At 31.8% G+C, this 23,894-nt stretch overlaps 1 protein-coding gene across 1 annotated transcript; it reads right to left on the bottom strand.

Annotated features, from left to right (window-relative positions):
• Positions 1-491: 491 nt before the first annotated feature.
• Positions 492-23,355, bottom strand: LOC149907275 (uncharacterized). Its single transcript, XM_090103639.1, has 6 exons — positions 23,309-23,355; positions 8,985-9,141; positions 8,101-8,177; positions 6,635-6,766; positions 1,761-1,827; positions 492-715 (listed from the first exon to the last, which is right to left on the bottom strand). The coding sequence occupies exons 1-6, from the start codon at positions 23,352-23,354 to the stop codon at positions 619-621; spliced, it is 576 nt and encodes a 191-aa protein (XP_089959765.1). The 5' UTR covers position 23,355; the 3' UTR covers positions 492-618.
• Positions 23,356-23,894: the final 539 nt, after the last annotated feature.

The following is a 23,894-nucleotide window of genomic DNA, read 5'->3' as shown; positions in this document are numbered from 1 at the left end:
ATATATACCTGTTAAGCTTTTGAATATACCTATAAAATAAAGAAGTTTTATTGGTGCATGTAAAAAGTGAATAAAGGGTTCAGAGTTCAGTATGTATTAAATATTATATTATGTAGATGATTCAAATAAATGATAAAGATGCATACGTATTTATTAAGTTTATTATATAATCTTAAACCTAAGTTAATTTGACAATGATATTCATAAATACCTATCTAGATCATAAATAGTATTTAAAAATTACCAACAATTAAAATTGCTTAGTTAGGAAATTACATTTTAAATATTTTTAATAATTACACACACATAATGTGATAAATTTAACTATGATTTGGCGCGAGTCAATTTTCAAGCCTGATATTTGAAGCAAATCATATTAACTTTTATCACATTTTAATTAAAACAATTTAACAAATCTAAACAATATTATAAACACACAAATAGAATCTGTGCTACAATTAAACAACATTAAAATTATAAAACATATCCTAAATATATACGAAATCAACAACAAACTATACATAAAGATGTGCAGACAATTTCGGATAGGTTTAAAAAGCGTTTAATAGCTATAGACAGTAACATGTCTGCAAGTCGCATAGCGGAGCCCTAAACCGCCTACCGGCCGAGCCCAGTCCACAGCAGTCCTGGATCGTGGCTGTTCGCCCCCGGGTAGACTCCGTAGGCCTCCGCACCCGATCTGCGGTTGTAAGATCTGTACAACGGTTAGTTGTCGATGTACAACATGCAATACAAATATGTATATATGCAATATTTAGCTGGGAATTTCGTTTTTAGGAACATTACAAAAAGCTCTAGATATAATTAATATCTATACCAAATATGAATTAGGATGAAAATATATTCCGTATTTTATCGTTTTTATGTGAAGCAGAAAATTGGTAAGTAAGATGCTTAGAACAAAATTTTAGTAGGTGTAGAGTAGGTATTAGAGTTTTGTTGCCGACATCTACACTTTATTATTATGCTCCTAATGATATTATCATTATAATAATGTACTATATTTTCCATAATTATTAACAAGATGAGCCAATTACTATTATGGCGAAAGTATCCCGGAAATTTACACCAATTATTACTTGGTTGTTCCTAATCCGTTTTCTCGGGAAAAGCCACGGCAATAAAAATTAATTAATGAGAGAAATGCAATGTAAACTTTGCCTGGTTATTTTTAGGAACAGTTTGTTTAGGATAAAGGTATTAAAGGTCCAGTGTAATAAAAATGCAAGGTCAAAATACAATTATGGAATCCAGGAATTTTGACTGTATTGTTTAAATTGAGTCTCTGAAGTCTTAAGATTCGAAGAATGATGCTTTAATAGCTTAGCATTAATTTTAACTTCTTTATGTAGTTAATGTGATAACTAAAATGACAATTTCAACCAAATCTACTCAGTAGTTTGCGTGAAGAAGCAATACACATTAGCATACGCATTACGTCATATTTTAATGACTTCGATTTATGAGAAAGAAATGAAAAGTTTAATGAATCTATCTATATATATAAAACTGAAAGGTGACTGATATAGTGATCTATCAACGCACAGCCCAAACCACTGGACGTATTGGGCTGAAATTTGGCATGCAGGTAGATGTCATAACGTAGGCGTCCCCTAAGAAGTTTGTATGAAACTTTTTATGCGCGAGCGAAGCCGCGGGCAAAAGCTAGTTGTTTATAAAAGCTGAATAAGTATTAACTGTCATGTGTGTTTATTGTTTATGGGTGTTAAATAGCGCACCTGATATTACCAGTTGGACGTAGGGGCCGAAGCGCGTGCAGTCGCCTCATGCCGCTTCCACCTCCGCCTATGAAATACGTAATATATTATTAATTATAAGTAAGTAAATAATAATTTTATTTTAATTAAATTTTTATTTTAGTGCCTAAGTGAAATATTATTCTAACCTTATAAAAAAAGTGAGTATAGAATATGTTATTGAAATACTAGATTTCCGCCCGCGGCTTCGCCTGCGTTTGCAAAGGAAAACCCGGATAGTTCCCGTTCCCGTGGGATTTCCGGGATAAAAACTATCCTATGTGTTAATCCAAGTTATCCTCTATATGTGTGCTAAATTTCATTGTAATCGGTTCAGTAGTTTTTACGTGAAAGAGTAACAAACATCCATACATCCATACATCCATACATCCTTACAAACTTTCGCCTTTATAATATATATTAGAAATATTAGAATATTAGATATTAGATATTAGATATTAGATATTTTATCTATATGGGATTGTTGTCCTTTACAAATTATTTAAATAATAAGTACCTATTTGTGTATTAGTTTCTGAATATGGTAATTTTAATGCATGCTTCTTTTTAAGACAGAACTCATGTCCCACGGACCACGGTGCATGTACATCGAGCGAACATAGAGCTAAAGCTAGAGCAAGAGCATAGATACTTTCGTGATCTTTAAGTGTAAACTTGAACTCGTATTCAGTGCTTCAGTATTAGAACATAGATTAAATAATCATTTCTATGTATTATTTTCATCGAATTCATAACAAAGAAACATTCTATGTACATATTATTATCTGGAGTTTCGGCCATATTATTGAGTGACATTCTGATCATTAGTTCTAATGAAAAAACTGTTTTTTTTTTTAATCTATACTATAATATTATAAAGCTGAAGAGTTTGATTGTTTGTTTGTTTGAGCGCGCTAATCTCGGGAACTACTGGTCCGATTTGAAAAATTATTTCGGTGTTAGATAGTCCATTTATCGAGGAAGGCTATATAGAAGACCTGCAACAGAAGAGGAACCATGCGGGTGAAACCGCAGGGCGCAGCTAGTATAGAATAAATTAGTTAATATATTATGTTTTACAAAACTATAACTGGACAGATAAACTAACTAATTAAACTTTATATCAACCGTCAGCGTGCCGTCCGCGTCTGTCTGTGAGAAAGTTTCATAAACGAGTCACCTACTTTAACTATGACGAGGTATAGTTATGTTTCTTTGGTTTCCTTGCATTTGCTTTTTCACTTAATTATTCTAAAGAAAAGTAGTTTATTTTCAAAATAAATATTTTATTTGTAAATTATTTTAATTTTTGTACGATTAATTACCAGTCTGGCAGGTTAATTATGTGGCAATCAAAAAGCTTACAAGCTCTGCATTATGCTCTTATATTAATATAATAAATGTATATTTTTACGGTCTAGGTATGAATTATAAATTATCCGTTCAGTAGGAAATCCTTAAAATCAATGATGACCCTTAATTAGGTACCTATCGGACATTTACAAAATTTAATAAAGAGCGAATCAATCAATGTCTCATAAATTTATGACTTGAAACATTTTTATAATTATTAAGAGGTTGCTTTGAACTTTCTTACTTAAAGAATGATTTGCTGAAAAATAAAAAAATAAATCTAAATCTAGGTATCAATTGGAGAAAGTCATAATTTCTTTCTTAATACACATCTATAAGTACCTGCTTTTCGTTGTTTAATTAAATTCAATAATTTACTAGTATTAAGAAATGTATATAAATTCTAAATAGGTTTAAATAATTGAAGGCAATGTTAATCTAATTCTCATTTACAAAGTAATTGCAGAAAGTAACCGAAAAGGTCAATTTAGCGACACAATCTCGAAAGTGGTGCTAATAAGATTTTTATTAGAAACATACAGAGATAGTAAAAACTACTGTAAATAATTTATTATTTATGTAGTATAGGTACTTTGTTTTAGTACTAGGTATTCAGTACATATTCGTCATGGTTTGTCAGAATAAAAGGTTTTAAGATAGGGAAGATACAAAAATGCCCGTAAAAGATCTAAGCAAACTTAGGCATGGAAGTGACTTTATTTATACTATGTGATATCTTATTTTTAACCTATAAATGCTTTTCAGTTAGAACAGTTTTTTTATGAATTTTAACTAAAACACGGATCTCGGGCTCTGTTTTTTTTTTAATTTTTAAATGTAGAGTACATTTAAAGAAATCTCTATAAATCTATTAAAAGCTATATTTCCGGTCTATTCAATTTCGAATGATACGCAGTTCATCGAACTGGCGTGGTCTTCAATAGGAAGGACCTTCAAGGTAACTGTAATACTACATATAAAACACAAAATATAGCAAACATAGCATATATTATGCTCTATCTAAACACTTTTTCTATTACTTATATTACTTTTTCTATTTCTAAATCACGATAAGTAATAAGTAGGTATAGGTACGTAATACAGAGTATTACATTATCTGTAGTAATACTATAATCTTATCGAAGGGCAAGCTTCCCTCTTTACTGCATCTTAATTTATATCTTAATTGAACTTTTAATTTATAAAAAATAATCTATGTACATATATAAAAATGAAACCCGTTTCGCGTTGTCACGGCATCACGTGTGAACGGCTGAACCGATTTCAATAATTTTTTTTTATTATATTCCTTGAAGTACGAGGATGGTTCTTATGTAGAGAAAACGTGAATATGTACCACGGACGAAGCCGGGGCGGTCCGCTAGTTTTAAAAAAATTACATCGTATTCATAAACTCCCTTGTAAAAACATTTAAATAATATATTATACAAGTAAAACCTTTTTATATTTGAATACTTTTTAAAACAGTCCTTAGCCTTGTCCGTTCGTCAATTAGATCGGTTAAGGTCTTCCTATCCTTATGTTATAAAGGAAGAGGGAAAACCCGCATGCACAACATTGTATGCATTATTTATGTCGGAACAATAACACAATTTGAATTTTAAACAACTTTAAAAAGATGATTGTCGATTGCCCACCGATTTTTCCCGATTGACTTGATGTTATCCATACTAATATTATAAAGAGGAAAGGTTTGCATGTATGTATGTATGGTTTTCACGCATAAACTACTGGACCGATTTTGATGAAATTTGGCACAGATAATCTTTAGACCCTGAGAAAGAACATAGGCTACCTTTTATTGCGAAATATGTACCACGGGCGAAGTCGGGGCGGACCGCTAGTAAAATATATAACTGATCCTTTTTAGTTAAATATTAATATTAAAGGCTAATATTATTCGTAAATATCAATCAATATTATTGTTCTTTTTTAATTTAAGTAGGTACATGTTAAGGAAATTTCTTATAAAAAGATGATTTTAAAATTAAGGCAATTTTTTTCTTTTATTAGAGTAGGTACTCTATATTTTGAAGTGAAGGAAGGCTCTCTTCAGCCTCTTAAATGGGATATCTGAAAGGCGGCAACGAATAACGACTCTACACATTCATTATTTAATATACGTTTTAAAACAATGTTTTACTATTGAAAATTTAATTGAACAAAACAAAAAAAAATCTAAACCTTTTATTTGTATTTATAAAGCTAACATAATAATCTACTCGAATATTATGAAACTGAAGAGTTTGTTTATTTGTGTGTTTGGTCGAACGCGTTAATCTCAGGAACTACGGGTGCGATTAGAAAAATTATTTCAGTATTAGATAGCCAATGTATCGAGGCTAAGTATAATATATCACGCTAAAGACCAATAGAAGCGTACGGGTAAAACCGTAAGATAGTTTAATTATATTTTATTAACATTTTTTACTAAATTGATAAATTAAATTGAGCAAAACAAAAGGAAATCTGAACCTCCAATGAGTTTATAAAACATTCCTTATAGTAATTCATACCTATGTTTACTCACAGAATACATACGTACACCTACGTACATGCTCCTAGCTTTCCGCCAGCGGCTTCGCCCGCAAAGTCAAAGTAAAACCCGCATAGTTCCCGTTCCCGTGGGATTTCCGGGATAAAACCTTTGTCCTCCCTCAGGTCTCAAGCTATCTCTGTACCAAATTTGAAGTAAATCCATGCAGTACTTCTTGAGATTAGCCCGTACATACATACAGACAAATAGACAAAAAATAAAAATAAAACTATATTTTTGGCTTCGATATCTATTTTAGATCATGCCCCAAGGCCCAAGTATTCCTTAAAAAATATTCAATGTACAGTTTTGACTTTCTTACGACTTTATTTTATGTACCTATAGATTAATTAGTATTTAAAACTCATTAAAATAATATACCTATGTATTCCTACCGGTATCATAAACGACTATTAGATATTATACAGGTATACAACCTACATATACTTTTACAAAGCATCGTTTCCTTAGGGGATTATAATGTACGCCTTTTAAGACAATGGGTTTTTCCCTGATTCATCGCGAATACAGACAACACGTTCGTAATACGTCAATCATTTAATGTTAATGAGCCTTTTATACGATTATTTATATCTTTCATATTTACGTGAAAAATAAAAGGATGAAATTTCAGTAATTTTAGGTTATTTTTAGACGTGGATTTATAAATAATGATGATCTGAACCTTTGGTTTAATTTTGTTTGAGGGTGAAACAAGAATATTAAATGTTCATACCACTATTGATCTGGATAATTGAAAAAATGAATCTTAATCTAGGCGAATTTAATTCATCTCTGGTCTAAATTATACAAAGCGACTTTTATAGACGGCTATACCAATATAGTATCTATAGTTTGAGAACCTGTGGTACTTCGCTAACACACAAATAATTAAATTTTACTAATTGATACTTAAATTTACTACTATTTATTGATATCTACTTACCAACAGAAGACGCATGTACAACAGTGGGTGGATCCTGGAACAGCGTGGACCGCTGCTCCGGGGAGAGGGAGGCGAGGGTCTCCAGGTTATCACGGAGAGAGTCCAGGAACGAGCCCACGTCGTTCAATACACCTGTATTGTTTTGTATGTAGTTTTGACCGATAGATATGAAAAACTAAATTGTTTTTATGGGCTTTTTAAATCACTCAAATTGATTTTTGTGGAACAGTGGTTAATATATATTAAGGTTAATGATTTCTGCTAGTTAATCAGCAGTTAAATATATTCTAGAGTTCAATATAATTTACAATGTTTAATTTTGTAAGAAAAGTTTCATGTTAATTTTCGTGAACTTTGAAATAATCACGGCATTGTGTCTTTTTTCTGAAAGTAAAATAATTTTGAGACAAAAGAGACTTTATGTAAGTATTATTTTTTTAAGTTAATATTGAAAGATAATTATGTAATTAGTTAGGTTAGGTTAGGTTATAATATAATATAATGATGTACGTATGGTTGCTGCGGTTGGACATATTATCATGTCCAACCGCTTTATGCCTTTATCATCTGATTATTTAAATGTTTAAGTATAAGTAAAAAAAAAATTGTATTAGAACCAATTTAAATAACTGACGTATTAAACCTAGATAAACTAATTGATAATCGTTTTATCTTTAAGTTCATTAAAACTAGTAAATCTCCGATTGTTTCTAAAAGTTTATCTTCGAAAGCTCTATTAGAACAAGTCAATATAGAAAACTATAACGTAAACACACCAAAACAAGAATCAAAATCAATAGATTGCATTCGAAATTCCGGTAGGGTTCTGAAATCCCAAGTAGAAACTAGCAAAGCGGTGTGATGTTACAAAGGCAGAGTCCCCTTCAAAACATCATTAGAAAATGCATTGGATCTGAGAAACACGATATTCGAGTATAATAATATAATGATTTGGAAACGTCTAGAAAGAGGTGTTCTATGTCTTTAGATGTCCATTGGACATTTGAGCTGTCTTCGGCATTGTTAGATTTCAAGAATTCAAGCAAGCTTCTGAGTTGTCTTTGTCTATCTATGTTTGAAAGACTCAAGTAAAATTGATAGAGGCGTCTTCTTGTTTGAGAAAATGCTGATATATTGAACCTAATTCACTTTCAAGAAAATATTACATAATGCTCTGCCTTTTGCAATTATATTTCAAATGCAAAAATGCATTTTTTTTTTATAACACCAGCTTCATGTCATTTGTTTTACGGGCGGATAAGTCATGTATTTAACAAACAAAAAGTACTTAATAATACCAACTATCTGGCATAAACGGTGGTAATATCTAGTGGCTGCATTTTTTTTGAAAATTTGCATCAATCTTAATCATTTATAGGTATGTATATCATGTTATTGTGTATGACAGTGATCCTGCCGCACCGTCGCTTGCTTACCGACGCCGACATACGGCGTGACGGCCTTACCGAGGGCGGGCGTCGGCTGGCGGCGGCGGCGGCCGTTCAGCGCTGTCGCTACCGCGGATCGCTTCTCCGACATCGCCCTGTTAACAATGAGTAGTGTTTAAACATCAAGCAAAATAAAAGCAATTATGAAAAAAGACGGGTTGCACTCCGGGAGTGCCGGCAGAAGTGAAAACTTGATTATTAACGTTGAGCATGTTTGATATTTTGGAATGGTCCGTCTTACGCTTTTTCGATCAGGTCACGTGTCCTGGCGCGAGTTTAAAATTTTATACCCATTACAGAAAAAGTGCTCAACGCCGCTAAAGAAGTTTTCACTTCAAAAAAAGAGCGTCTGTGCCGAGCAACGTGAAAATGAAACTGTTTTGGCAAGATTCATAGATACGAAAAGGGTCGCCCTACTCCATGACGTGACGGTATTGCCATGACCTTGAAATTTTACCCTCAACACGCCTAAAGAAGCTTCACTTCAAAAATATTCCATTACTGTTACGAGTATATCTCACGGTTTATCACGGAAACGAGGTTGCTTCTTGTTTCAGCACAGTTCAAGTATCTAATATACCTACTATCAAGTTCCAAGACATTAGCCAACATTATATATCATCTTAAAATTTGACGACTAATTAACTGATTTTAAGCGCGCTTTATTCACTGTAGGCTCTCTGTAATATTGTTTATCTCGATGTTTCGACTTTCCAGCGAACGTAGTCATGTAAGAAGATATTTCAAGAAATCTTTAATAATTGATTTGTAAATGCATACCTTCCACTTACAGACTCAAGAAAATTTAATAAATTGTAAGTAATTAAGAACAAACTGTAATCAATTGTAAATTGTAATTATTTCAAAATGTAATAAATAAATAAATAAATGAATAGATTTACCTCAGTTCATCGTCATTTCTATCGTCGTTCCAGTCAATTTCGTTGACACGGTAGCCAACATTCTGTTCTGGTCTGCGAATGAGCCATGACTTCTCCGTAAGGAGGCGGATGAGGTCCAGACCGTGAGGCCTGAGATCCTTTGTCTGGGCTAGGGCGCCTAGGAAAAAAGGAGAGCAAATTTATAACAGTAATTGGTCAGGCATCCGCCCCGGAATGGCGCGAAAGGATGCGGGTTCGAGTCCCGCCTCGTGATCGAATTTTTTCTATCCATACTACTATTATAAATGCGAAAGTAACTCTGTCTGTCTGTCTGTTACTCAATCACGGCTTAACTACTGAACCAATTTGCATGAAATTTGGCATAGAGATATTTTGATACCCGAGAAAGGACATAGGATAGGTTTTATCCCGGAAATCCTACGGGAACGTATTTTTCTTTGAAAACGCGGGCGAAGCCGCGGGCGGAAAGCTAGTTCTTTATAAATTTATAACAGTTAAAAAAAGATACCTAATCAAAAAGGAAAGCTTTAGAGAAAATCCCGATTGTTCATTTACAAATTAGAATTTTAGTTCCTGGATTAAAAGTACCTTGTCTTGTATAAGTATTTAAGTAGTTTTTTATACTGCAAAATATTAAAATTTACCAATCGTCAAAAACTTTTTGCTTTTGTTTTATTTAGTACTAGCATTTTTTAGTAATATATTTTCTCTTTATACTATGATATTATGAACAATCCGTACCTACTGATTAAATATTAATTAATCATTGTTCTGTCTGTTTTTCGATACAATAAAGTTTTAAAATTTATTAATAACTAGCAGTCCGCCCCGGCTTCGCCCGTGGTACATATTTATGTTTTCTCTACGTAAGAACCATCCTCGTACTTCAAGGAATATAATAAAAAAAGAATTATCGAAATCGGTTCAGCCGTTCTCGAGTTATGCGCTTACCAACACATTTTGCGATTCATTTTTATATATAAGAAGAAGAAGAAGATGTAGAGTTTGTCCAGAAGCTAATGAATGCCTTCTTGTCAACCCAAATTATTTTCGAATCAAAGTTATTGTAACGATTGCTTCACTATCACTACATAGTATAAAACAAAGTCGCTTTCCCTGTCCCTATGTCCCTATGTCCCTATGTCCCTTTGTACGCTTAAATCTTTGAAACTACGCAACGGATTTTGATGCGGTTTTTTTTAATAGATAGAGTGATTCAAGAGGAAGGTTTATATGTATAATAAGATCCATTAAGTAGTGGAGAAGTACTGTTATTTTTGAGGTTTCTAATGTGATGTCGTAAAAAATTACATTTATTCCGCTTACATTGCAAACGCAGGCTGAACCCTACGAGTTTTATCAAAATAATGTACTAAGTATTATACACATTGAAAAGGTCTACAGAAAAGTCCGCGATGGTATATGTCTATCTCTTATGGATAACCCACAATAACTTTTTTTTGTCATTTACTTTTTACGACAAATAATGGCTAATTTTCGAAGCGATTTTAACCAATACAGCATTAATCCTTAACCAATTAAATACCATGGATACATTGTTCATTTAATATAAATCTATATGGCCCTTTACACCGTATGATTTAAGTGAATATTTTCGAAGATATTACAGATTTAAAAATTGCAGGACGTAGCGTTTGCGGCCGCCCGGCTATGTATTTTATACCCGTGCGATGCCGGAGGCCGGAGCGGGCCGCTATATTTTTATACCTATACAACGTTCACAATTTTTCTGTAGTGTATTTAGTATCAGCATTGCACCCGTGCGAAGCCGGGGCGGGTCGCTAGTTAAAAATAAATTGTAAATCGTTATTACAAGCGCTACAAAGAAAGTTTTATTTCCCATTCTTATTGGATGTACTTCATGAATGTTTGTTTGTTTTCTATTGAGCACACGTCCAGGTAAAAGATAAATGATCGAGCCATTGCCGGCCACGTGTTTGTATTTATTTATAGAAACTAATCATGATATTTGCTGCAGAAATGCAATGTGGATAAATACGTTTCATTAAAATATGTTATCGCATTCTTGCAGTCTGAATATCCTATTTACGTATTAGGTTTAAAAAGTTGCATTAAAACTTGGGTTGTTGAGGAAGTGATTATGAGGAAGAGGAGGAGGAAGAGGAATTTTCAAACACAAATTTAGAGGATGCGGATGAGGAAGAGGATATTTTTTTGAGGAAGAGGATGCGGATGAGGAAGCGGATGAGGATGAGGATGATAGGAAATTATAATCAAAATTAAAAAACAAAAACTTTTAAAATTAAAACAAAAGCCATTCTCCTGTCTCTACATATTGATGTTTAAGGTTAGGGGAGGCTAGCTCACCCGATCGCGAATTTAAAAAGCCTGTAAGTACTATTTGAGTCACGAGCCGGACTCAGATGAGCTTTTGTTTATGCATATTACTCGAAAAAACCCACATAAAAAACCTAATCTATATCAGTGCCAGAAGCGACATTAGGCGATTTCCACAAAAAAAACTAACTGGTAGATACTATTATGTAAGCTTAAACAACTTGTTTGTTTTTTAATTTAAAATGACTTTTGACAAACATTATTTGGTAAAATATGTTTCTTCTGAGTATGAGAGAAAATGTTATATTATTATGTTTAGAGATAAGTGTTAGGCGCAGATATAAATATGGCGGTAAGACTCTACTCTTGTTCGTTAGTAGAGTCCGACTCGTAACTCAAATACATAGTTTAAATAGGCTTTGTAAATTCGCCGCCCGATCGGATCAGCATCCTCATAAATTTCCTCTAAATTTTGAGGAAGCGATAGCGGAAGAGGATTTTTTTATTTTCATTTGTGAGGATGCGGTAACGGTAGAGGAACCCAAAATATTGCGGAACTTCCGCATTATGAGGAAGCGGAAGAGGAATCCTCAACAACCCTAATTAAAACTTTTTAATTTGATATAACCTATTTAAAAAGGGTTTTTATATCTACCAACTAGCGACCCGCCCCGGCTTCGCACGGGTGCAATGCTGATACTAAATACACTACAGAAAAATTGTGAACGTTGTATGGTATAAAAATATAGCGGCCCGCTCCGGCCTCCGGCATCGCACGGGTATAAAATACATAGCCGGGCGGCCGCAAACGCTACGTCCTGCAATTTTTAAATCTGTAATATCTTCGAAAATATTCACTTAAATCATACGGTGTAAAGGGCCATATAGATCTATATTAAATGAACAATGTATCCATGGTATTTAATTGGTTAAGGATTAATGCTGTATTGGTTAAAATCGCTTCGAAAATTAGCCATTATTTGTCGTAAAAAGTAAATGACAAAAAAAAGTTATTGTGGGTTATCCATAAGAGATAGACATATACCATCGCGGACTTTTCTGTAGACCTTTTCAATGTGTATAATACTTAGTACATTATTTTGATAAAACTCGTAGGGTTCAGCCTGCGTTTGCAATGTAAGCGGAATAAATGTAATTTTTTACGACATCACATTAGAAACCTCAAAAATAACAGTACTTCTCCACTACTTAATGGATCTTATTATACATATAAACCTTCCTCTTGAATCACTCTATCTATTAAAAAAAACCGCATCAAAATCCGTTGCGTAGTTTCAAAGATTTAAGCGTACAAAGGGACATAGGGACATAGGGACATAGGGACAGGGAAAGCGACTTTGTTTTATACTATGTAGTGATATTATCTAAAAAGTAGGTAATAATTACATAAAGTTCCTGCATTATTAAATTGGATGAATGTGACAGTATTGGATACCTACCTTTATAATATGTAAAACAATTTCTTAAATAAATTTAACTGAACATGAAATCGTAACTTCCCTTGCGTTTAATACATTATTACATTATCTGTGCTTACCTTATCTTCAAGATAAACAGATTCAAATTAAAGCTTTGCAAATCTTGGTCTCTCAACGCAAATAACGTTCAGTCTTATAATTCGTGTATTTTATCATCCACGATGAAACTGTTCATTTTATCCCTACACGTTACAACACCACAGGGACTCAAATTTTATTCAAGCTCTCTATAATTCATGTATTAATCCTGTTTATAACTTCAACGAAATTTAGGTGGGCGTTATTTCATTTAAAAAATTGTTCTTATCAAATATCTTTGAAGAAAAACAGACCGATGGATCACATTTAGTCTACGTTCCAAAAAACAACAAGACGATATAGGTTCAAATTTTTTTTTTTTTTTTTTGGTAATGTAGAGAAGGATTTTTAAACATCTAATTATGTCTTGTGACTGGCAACAAGTAACTAAAGAATGAATGATGATTTTTGCGCCCCTGTCCTTAGGCAATGAAGGTATCAACCTTCTTTTACAGATTTATAAGATCGATTGAACGATTTACGTCTAAAAATTAAAAGATAAATTAAATATTGTATGTTCTTATGGGGGTCTATACCCCCATAAGAACAGAGCAATATGCGTCTATCCTATGATAGACGCATTGCTCTGTTTCCCAATAGTTTCACTGACCGATTTTATTTTTATTAGACCAGTAGGTAGGTGACCGTCTTCTGTGTTACTCGGATACATTTTTCTCCTTAAGCCCCAATGGAAATCGAACCCCAGACCTCTCGCTTGCTCACGAGTTAACAACTGTACCAAGGAGATATTATAATAGAAACATCTTTTATTACTTTTAAGATACCTTTTATGACTTTTCTATCTTTACGTACATAATATTATTGTCTACATAACACTATCTGTATGTTCGCGATTAACTCAAAAACTGCTAGCTTAGCCAAGAACACAAAGATAGTTAAGAATAAAGCAGAACACATGTTACAATGAAAAGCGGGAGAACAAGAAACTAATTTCATAGTTACTTAACAGCCATTTCCACGTGGCAAAATTAATCTCTTGTGTTTTATTATGTTTGTTTAGTAATATCAAGGGAAACCTTTATCCTGTTTCAATTTAATTATAAAAAGAGTTTTCCGCGTTGTGTAAAAGCTGACCTTTTGAGAACAAATACAAATTAATTGACCTAATTATGAGAACCAATTTACAGATGTCTTTTGTTGACAGGTGTGAATGTTTTAGAGTATTTACTCTAAATAATCCATGGATGTATATTCCAAAATTTCTTACAAACAAAACACGTAAAACGCTTTTCTTCAATTAACAACCTTAGTTAGTTTCAGGTTTTTTTTTGTTACACTTTGTATAAAACTTTTTATTAGTTACTTAATCTTTATAGTTATAATTAGATTACGTAACAGTTGTATTTATTAACGAAATTATTTCTGTTAATCTAATGATTAAGAAAATAGAATTGTCATAACCTGACCTAAAGTAATGAACGACGATAAAATTGTAAAAATAGTAGATACCTACACGAATTTTAATATGTACTATATTTAGAGCTTTAGTTTCATCATAGTAACTTTCTATGATATTATCTATCTTACCAATGAAAAAATATTAAAGAGCAAAAATAACATTCCAATATAATGAAGTCGGTTAAAAATAAACCGCGACTAATTGCATACATAATGTCAATATACCGCTAATGTAAAACCATTATAGTTTATTTCTGTATTATTATTAAAACGGATATTATATCGGAGTGCATCCCATAATATACATTACCTTTGTCATATTATCCATATAAGTTTAATATTCAATTTATTATCGTAAGCTTGCAAAAAGCTCTTCCTTATTACAGCAGTATTTTTATACTATAGCATTAAAATAAAAGCTAATATGGGATAATGCTAAGTGGATATGCATTAACTTTTAAAAGAGCAACTAAAAGATATTTTTAATGATGTTGTAAATAGACATTTAAAATAGGAAAGCGTAATTTTAAACTGAAAAGCATGAGAGCTTCCTTTCAAAAAGATCATCTCAATAATTAGATATTTACGTAAATTATTATTGTTTTTCATATTTTTTACTTATATTTTTTCTATACAATCATTAGATTATTTCGTTTTCAGTGCAGCCTGCAGGGACACAGATCTCAGAAAGTTCTCATGGCGTCAAAGTTTTAATGACATGCATAATTGTATCTTTTGCAGTTATAATGTTTAGATAAATAATAATAAAAAAACACATTTTCGATCCTGAAGCACTCTCTAATGCTTTGCATTATGAATCGTGCAATGGCACCCAGTTTTTTAACTAACCATGCTTACGTATCTCCTTATGCAGAATTTTGTAAAGGAAATTTTATTTTTATTTTTAACGATCTTTCGATATAGATAATAAACTACTGGTCTCTCGAATTAAACGGTCACGTATATCATACAAACATTGCTCTGAGATACAAACCTTTTATAATCTGTGGACTTTTTAGCGGATGTCAAACAGAGCGCAGGCCCTTTGGGGATGATAGCAAACATATACGGGATAATTCGAAAATAATACATTCAGGGAATGTTTAAAATGAAAAATATTGGCACGCCATTCTAAAAATAGAATTACCTACTAGCACAGACTAATAATAATATACTACGTATACAACAACTAGTAACCTTACGATTACTCAATTACAATATACAATACTATGTCCTGTTTTTTTGTATTAAATTTTAAATTGGAACTTTTTAATGCAATATTTTTTCCAGAAGAAAGTGATGTATTAAAGTTTCATCCAAACCAACAAATGTGTAATTGAATAAAGTGGTGGTATGACTATAGCGCTTTGGGATGTTTTATTTTCTCCGTTATAAACATAATTCCACTTTATGACAACCTGGAACGTGACAGATAAAAGAAAATTTATAAATATGAAGCTTGTATATCTAGAAGTCACTCTTACAAAGAAAAACCAACTGTCCAATCAAAAATCTACTACTAATATATTTTCAAAACTTTTCTAATCTGTACCAAAATCCAAAAAGCCTGTTTCGGAAACAATATGAAACCTTTTTTAAAGTCACACATCTTGCCATAAAGAAAAAAAGTAATACGTCACTAGCATTGTCTATGACCTTTTTGCGTAATTTACGCGCGCTTTTCCGATTTCTCGATAACAAGGGTCCCTGAACCCAACGCTCCTATTACATTTTGATTGAATTGTTAACTTGACACTCTAGTTATGTGATTTATTGCTTGGAAAAATGAATATTTTATCAGACTTAGGTGATTGTAGTGCGCTATTAGATATTTCACGAGATTTCGGGTAAATTGAAAATTGACATATTGAGCACAACAATTAATGTCTTGAATTTCAATTTTTGCGTTTAAAAAATTGTTATATATAATATCATCACGCTAAGAGCAACAGGAGAGGAGCCACGGGGGTGAAACCGCACGGAGCAGCTAGTTAAATATATAACTGATTACTGTATGCTACAATAATTGTTTGTAAAAATCTTTCATAATTGAATTTAAATCAAACTTACTAAAGTGAAATCTTATCAATTCCTATCAACTAATTCAAACTTGTGCTTCTAGAAAGCAATCGAAGCTACTGTCAAACTAATAAAGATATTCAACTTGATATCTTAGAATATTTCATATTAAATGAGGCATTATGTTGTCTGTACGTTTATTTTGTGGTGTTAAAGGATTGAATAGATTACTGATTAGATGACGTCGCATATTTGAACAGAAAATAATTTATGTTAATTCATAGTTTAGGGGATCAATACGGGCTTTTTGAAGTCACCTTGACTTACTGAATTTACTAATATATCTGTGATAACAATATTATTATGCTTGTTGTAACGTTTTCGAATACTGTTAGATTATGGCTGGCGTCCACTAGGCGGATCGGGCCGGGCCGCATCGCAACGCAAAAATACGGCGGCCTATGTTTTGTATGAAACATCGTCCATTAGCGACGGATCGGGCCGGGGCGGGCCGCAACGCATTGGCGGATATCGCTTCGCAGGCGGATTTCTGCCGGCGGTGCGCTGCGGCCCGGCCCGCCCCGACCCGTCTAGTGGACGCAGGCAGGCGGATGTGAGCGGCGAGCGTCTGTTAGATAAAAATCCGCCTAGGCGGTCCGCCGCGCCCCGTACAGGTGGACGCAGGAGCAAACAGCGCGTCCATTAGAGACGGCCCGTTGCGATGCGGCCCGGCCCGATCCGCCTGTAATGGACGCCTAGCATTATATTTCTCGATGGATTTACTATTGGATTAAGATTTTAGTTCTAATGTCCGTACAATATTGCTGACAATATTTAATCAGAGTTTAAAAATTATATATTGTATTTTTTGATGTTCTTCATTTAAGAATGTAGAGCTTTAATTGAGTATAATAAAAAATTAGGTATTTTGAACGTCCTACCTAAATATGAATATAATTATACATAGCTGAAAAATTAAGAATTTACAGATAACATGTATTGTAATTATTGTAAGATGTACTTATGGTCTATTGTCTTATTGTATTATTTTAATGCTAACTAGGAAAGCTATTGTCGCCAAATATTTTTGCTATATGTACACATGAATAATCTTCCACTCTACTTTATGCTGATACAATATATCACAAAAATCGAACAAATATATTTATTTTTCTGAATCGTTTTTACTAGGACATTCTAGAAAGCATTGGAATACTGATGCTCTATGAATTTTCTTTATTTCTTCATACATTTGCGATAAAAAGCCAAGGTTTTTGAAAAGACAATAGTATTGTTATACAATTGCTTGCTTCTGCTGACGGTACTTTTCTGCATTTTGCGTTTATTTTTTTCTATGACAGTCTAGTTACGATTAGTTCCAATTAATCGTGATAGAGTAATTAATAGAATTTTGCAGCTTTAATTTTAATATGCATTGATATCAATAATTTTATTCAAACTAAATATAATTGCTATTTCTTGTACTTAGTTATAGCAATTTTGATTTATAGATGATTGTTTCTACTTATGAAAATAAATAAGTTAAGACATTATGAATCGTTGGCATCTAAACCATATACTTATCCTGTATCTACTCCATATTATATTTCTGTATAATACTCGCGTTAAAAGAAAATGTAGAGATAATTTTCTTATATCATAAGCGAAAGAACTTTTTTGCATTCATATTAACCAACACACTATAAACACTATCTTAAAAATTTCATTTCCATGAGCTTATAATCAAGTCAATAAAAACACAACATATAAAGTTATCCATATTAAAAAATAACCATAGAGTCGATTTCCTACGTCAAAAAACTGTTCTCTTATAAATATTCAAATTGGTTTCTGTTATTGGACGTTATTATAAAAATTGTTCACATTCAGTTGCAATGAAGTTTTGTATTCTATTGTGTTTGTTTTTGAAATACAATTATAAAAGTTATTACGACTCCGCCCACGAAGGACGGTGAATTTTTATACCAAACTAGCTGTGCTCCGCGGTTTCACCCGCATTGCTCCGCTCCTGTTGGTCTTAGCGTGATGATGATATAACCTATAGACTTCCTCGATGAATGGGCTATCTTACAGCGAAATATTTTTTCAAATCGGACCAGTAGTTCCTGAGATTAGCGCGTATAAACAAACAAACTCTTCAGTTTTATAATATTAGTATAGCTATGTGTAATTTGTAATCTGAACCAAAAATAGAGTTACCATTTTCTTTTTTTGTATTTGTTAATATTTTTTATTAATAAAATTGCCTACGGTTACGTTGAGTGCGTGAACCTCAAAATGATTTTTGATTATAATATTTGAAAATAATTTGGAAAATCCAAAAGTGCACGCCTCATAATTTTTTTTTAATAAATATTAATTAATTATTATTTTTGTTTATTTAATAACAATTAAACCACATCGAATCAGACCCTGAAAAATGAAAGGGTTCTATTCCTGAGCATACTCAAGAGTAAGAGAAAAAAAAAGACTCGATTAGTAAAGTATTTCGGTCGCTATCGTGTTAACAAGAAAAAGGATCCGCACATACAGACACACGGACGTTTAAATAACAAAAATGACATCAAAAATATCATGAACGTTAAAAATAGTGTTTTTTCTTAATATGTGTGTGTATGTATTATCTTACAAGTGCAATGTATGATACATAAAGACATTTTAAGTTTGAAAAATCAGATGTTTTGCGCGAAGTGACAGTAGTACCCACCTCAACGCTTCGCTTATGAGGCGTGCAATATGAGAAAGTTATATACAGTACCTATAGTTAAGCGAACCATAATTATTTTAGTTGATTCAGAGATTTGCCTTTTCCCGTCTGAGACTTAAAAATATAAATTATTTTCTACTGCTCGTAGCTAATCTTATCAAATATAATCACTTTTACCTATTATTGGTGTGGTTTTAAAGCTAAAAGCACTGTGAAGACACGTCACCTACATATTTTCTAAAAAAGTTAACAGTTTCATAAAATGTACCTTATTTTGTCATACAGTTTACATCGTTATAAGTGGGCTTTTTCGGTGACTACAGATTATAATTTAATATTTACCTGTTTAATTTGAATACGTAATTATGTTTTTGAACGAAATTAATGAAATATTAATGAAGCTTATGTGCTATTGACGGCTCGTAATCGTGGATTTAAGGTAAATGTAACAAATTAAAGTTATTTTTGAATGAAAATACTTAGTTTATTTTCATATCATATTATCAATAAAACCGATACATACAAAATTACATATTGAATAGTACCTACGATTAATTTGTTAAGTTATATAATGTCAAAAATACATTTAATTGAATAAAAAACAACGTGGATTCGTCAGACGATAATTTTTTTAATAGCAAAATAAGTGCCACCCACGACATAACGACACGATATGTCGTTATTGTCGTGTAATGTAAAACATGATATCGTTAGTCGGAACAGTCGCGTCATAAAAGTGTTTTATGAGGACTTAATACACGTATGGTTGTAAAGGGAGTTTACAGCTAGTTAATGTGAGATATAAACAATAATTTTCTGGACTTTTACTAAACTACAGCTAAGATATTAACTTTATGTTCTGGTATTTTTCACTTAGATAAATTTTGCTCAATGCTTTTAGTCCTAGTTCTGATGTCATCGGACGCATAAGTCAATATAAGTTATAGAATCAATTCGTTTAAACTCAACTCACTCAAATATTTAGTCAAATCTAAAAATCTACAGAAACGATAGGATTCTGGAACCTAATGATGATTCCTATTGTATTTTAAAGTTAAACTAGACACAGTTTCCTGTCAGCTCTAGGTAAAATTTATTCTCAGCTAAACTGAAACTACCTTCTGAACCTAAATGCTACGTGATGAAAATAAATGTTTTTTTTTTTATTAAGTCTTCCGTCACTCTTTCATGAGAACATAATATTTTTCGTACCTATTCTTTGACTATTTATTAAAGCGAGAATAAAAACTCTACCTACGTAAACTTTTCCTTTGCTTTTGACCGAAAATGACATATAAACAGGATATAAATACTTGTACCTACTACCATATGAAATTAAAAAGGAAAAATTTTGGAAAACTGCATTGTTTACGTTATTTCAATATTATATCTTCAACCCAATTAAGTAAAAATGAAACGGATGCACGTTTTCTACGACACAAATGGTTTTTATTCATTAATTACGTGCCATACGGATTGTTCATTCATTAATTATTAATCGTTAATGCGATAGGAACGCCAGCGTCACTAATGAATCAAACAGGTGGGCGGGAACTACAAATGGTGATTACACAGAAACACTATAATAAATATTAGATCGTTGGAAAAAAGGTTAGTTATGTTTAAATTCTATTAATTGTTTTTAATTAATTCAATGTGTAGGGAAAGGAATTTCTACAAATCCTATGTGGGTAAATTCTTGAAAAATATTTACGTCATAATATTATACAAGTACGATTCCGACGATCTAAACAAATCTATACTAAAGCTGAAGAGTTTGTTTGTTTGTTTGAACGCGCTAATCTCAAGAAGTACTGGTCCGATTTGAAAAATTTTTTCGGTGTTCGATAGCCCATTTATCGAGGAAGGCTATTATCACGCTCAGACCAACAGGAGTGGAGCAACGCATAAGACACATTTGTATCGTTGGAAAAGGTTGGTTAAATACTATTAGGTAATTGTTTTTACCATTTTCTGCAATTTATTGGTAATAGGAATTTCCTCAAAATGTTTGTGGGTCATTTCTTTAAATATTTATGTCATACATATTTTGTTATTTTGATAATGTAGCTGCAAAAAGACAGCATATTTCATACAGTACGTCACAAAATTAACTTCTAAAAATGAGAAACATTTTTGTACGTACGGTACATTTTCCTTCAATATGTATATCGTTTGTTATATTTTTAATACATCGTTGTTAGAATGCAACTCGGCTTGTTACAGGAATATTTCATAAATTATTCCTTTTATTTAGTTTTACTTTTTCATTACTAAGAAATACAGGAGCAGTTCTATAACGCGGCATTCTTGCAAAATGAAAGAAATTGTAAGGTTTTCAAAAAGCCAAAATAATTTTATTTCTTGGTGTATCACGCGTGATTACAATTTCTTGATAGGTATTACATATTAAATTTAATACTATTTCTTGTGCTAAAAGTTATTAAAAATTTCATTATTGTTTGAGTGAATTCATCATTTTTGAGAAATTTGGTTTGAAAAAACATTATTTGAAAAACAAGTGGAAATATTAATAAATTGATATTTTTCCATGAAGCGTATGAAAGCTCTTGTCGTTGACTACAAATAATTAATTAACTGTAATATCTGTAATAGATAGATAGTTGTTACAGTTAATTGATATTAAAAGACTATTAGTCACCTAATTTTCCTTTGGTGAACAGTTTACGCGTTTACGTGAATATTTTCTAGTTCAAAATAGAGTTAATTATTTTTAAAAACAAGAGGGAATATTAAGAAATTGATATTTTTCTATGAAGCCTAGTATAAAAGCTCTCATCGTTGATTGTAATTAATTACTATTAAAATACTATTAGCACCTAGTTTTGGTGTCCTTTGCGTTTGATGAAACAATTTACGCGTTTAGGTACCTAAGGAAAAGTTTGAAATAAAGTTAATTGCCCGAAATATTATAATTTTTTTAAATTTAAGCACCCTTTAAACATTTAAAAATTTTATGTACCTACTTCATTGATGCGTTACATTATGTTGTCGTAGTATAATTAAATTTTTCATTATAAAATGAACCTCCTTCGTAATAAAATTTCTTTATCCTTGCATAAAAATATGTAAAGCAATAAAAACAGGAAATTTAAAATTAATAATGTATCCAAGCCTTCAAACATTTGATACGTACGTTTTTTGAAAATTAATTTTTCATGGAGAAGCAACCCCGATGCGCTACGAGGGTTTTTAATTGAAGCGGTTAAGAAATACTTGAAATTCTTTTGGGTTTTGAGTTATTTATAACATTTCGTACACTTTCTTTGGTTATATTTTGGATGATATTGAAGCCTTTTTAAGTTATTCGAATAAAAGAAAATTGTAATAGAAATGCTTTTCATGTAGTAGATAACTGGTAATATGTATGTTACCTACTATTATTTTATTTAAAAATTAAATATGTATTATTGGTTCTTATTAAATGTTTTGTCTGATTACCACAATATAATTCTTGGTTAGCTACATGTTACAACTTACAACCCACAACGCAGATGTTACAACTACTTACTACATAATATATTAATTCTGATGATATACCTATCTCGATTTAGTATATCTAGATTATATAGGGAAATCCGATTTATAATTATTTAGCTCTCATTGTATGTCAATACATATTAAATATTTCATAATTTAGGTAAAAGGATTCATGAAAAAGTTATAGGTAGCTTTTTTATTCTGTAAAAAATTATCCTTTCACAACGTTTACTCAATGCTCTAAAATGTATAAATAATCCTTCACTTTTTATTGGCTCTTATAACTTTAGGAATATAACGTTGTTCCGGTTTAAATAATATATCTCGTAGTCTGTATTAGGTACCTTGAAACTGAATTTCATGCAATAACTAATCATGTTCCTTATTGACGTAGCAGATTTTTTTTATTGTAAATAATAGTTTATATAATTTATTTTTATTACATATTAGGCTTATTACATTAAATTACCGTGAATTATAATGAACGAAATTATAATGTTAGCTCTCCCTAAAATTAGGATTAAATTTGAGCGAGGGATCAAGATATTATGCAGATTAAATGCACAGTTAAACATGAACTAGATGCCTACTATATTTTTATACCCATTGAAAGTCTGTACTTTATCCAATATAAAAATAAAAAAAGCATTAAATATTTTTCCGCCCTAAAACCTCATCGTAAATTGTCAGAAGAAACATCCAGCCAGTGCGCGAATAACTTAAAAAAAAGTAAAAGAAAAAAAAACTTCTGTCAAACTTACCAGCCAGCAAAAGCGCGAAGATTAGGGAGACTGTATACGGTGTCATTTTTGCCACTCGAATGCCGCGCGAACTGTGCGTTCCCGCCTTTTACAAGGGATGGTCCGCCCATCGGCTTGCGAAAGGGTGCGTTGGTGTTAAAAAAATGCTGATGCTCTCTTTGGTTGTAAGGTTTTCATGTTTGGTATTTATAAAGCGATTAATTCTCAATAAGCTTCGTCATTCAAATTAAATGTCAACAAGAATAAGTTTTGTGAAAGTTTTCACGTAGTGTGGAAGAAATTCAACATTTTTAACCCATTGACCACCGAGCGGCCCGATCGGGCCGAGACACAATAGATTTTCTATTGTGTCTGTGATCCGAGGACTGACGGATTAATTAAAGTCTTGAGGATTACATCTTCTTTATTTTAATAATAGGTGAAATTAATTGGTTTTATTGCTTGAATCTATATTCAGTATGAAATTAAATACCAAATGGGGAGTGGGGTACAATAAAATATTATAATAATTAATATTCTTTGGTTATTTTAAACACAAAAAATCTGTCGCATCGTATGTGATTTTGTAATTTACTTATAAAAAAAA

This window comes from Colias eurytheme, chromosome 7 (genome assembly GCF_061535395.1).
Source record: "Colias eurytheme isolate Ceu_HAF_F1 chromosome 7, ilColEury1 Martin Lab GWU primary, whole genome shotgun sequence".
Taxonomy (NCBI): Eukaryota; Metazoa; Arthropoda; class Insecta; order Lepidoptera; family Pieridae; genus Colias; species Colias eurytheme.
The sequence above is the reverse complement of the archived record's forward strand: the minus strand, read 5'-3'. Positions and strand labels throughout refer to the sequence as shown.

Coding starts and splice junctions, on each gene's coding strand:
- LOC149907275 (XM_090103639.1), bottom strand. CDS start 23,354: ATGACACCGTATACAGTCTCCCTAATCTTCGCGCTTTTGCTGGCTG. Junction 9,142..23,308: donor CTTCGCGCTTTTGCTGGCTG/GTAAGTTTGACA, acceptor CTTTTTTCCTAG/GCGCCCTAGCCCAGACAAAG. Junction 6,767..8,100: donor CCAGCCGACGCCCGCCCTCG/GTAAGGCCGTCA, acceptor AAAACAATACAG/GTGTATTGAACGACGTGGGC.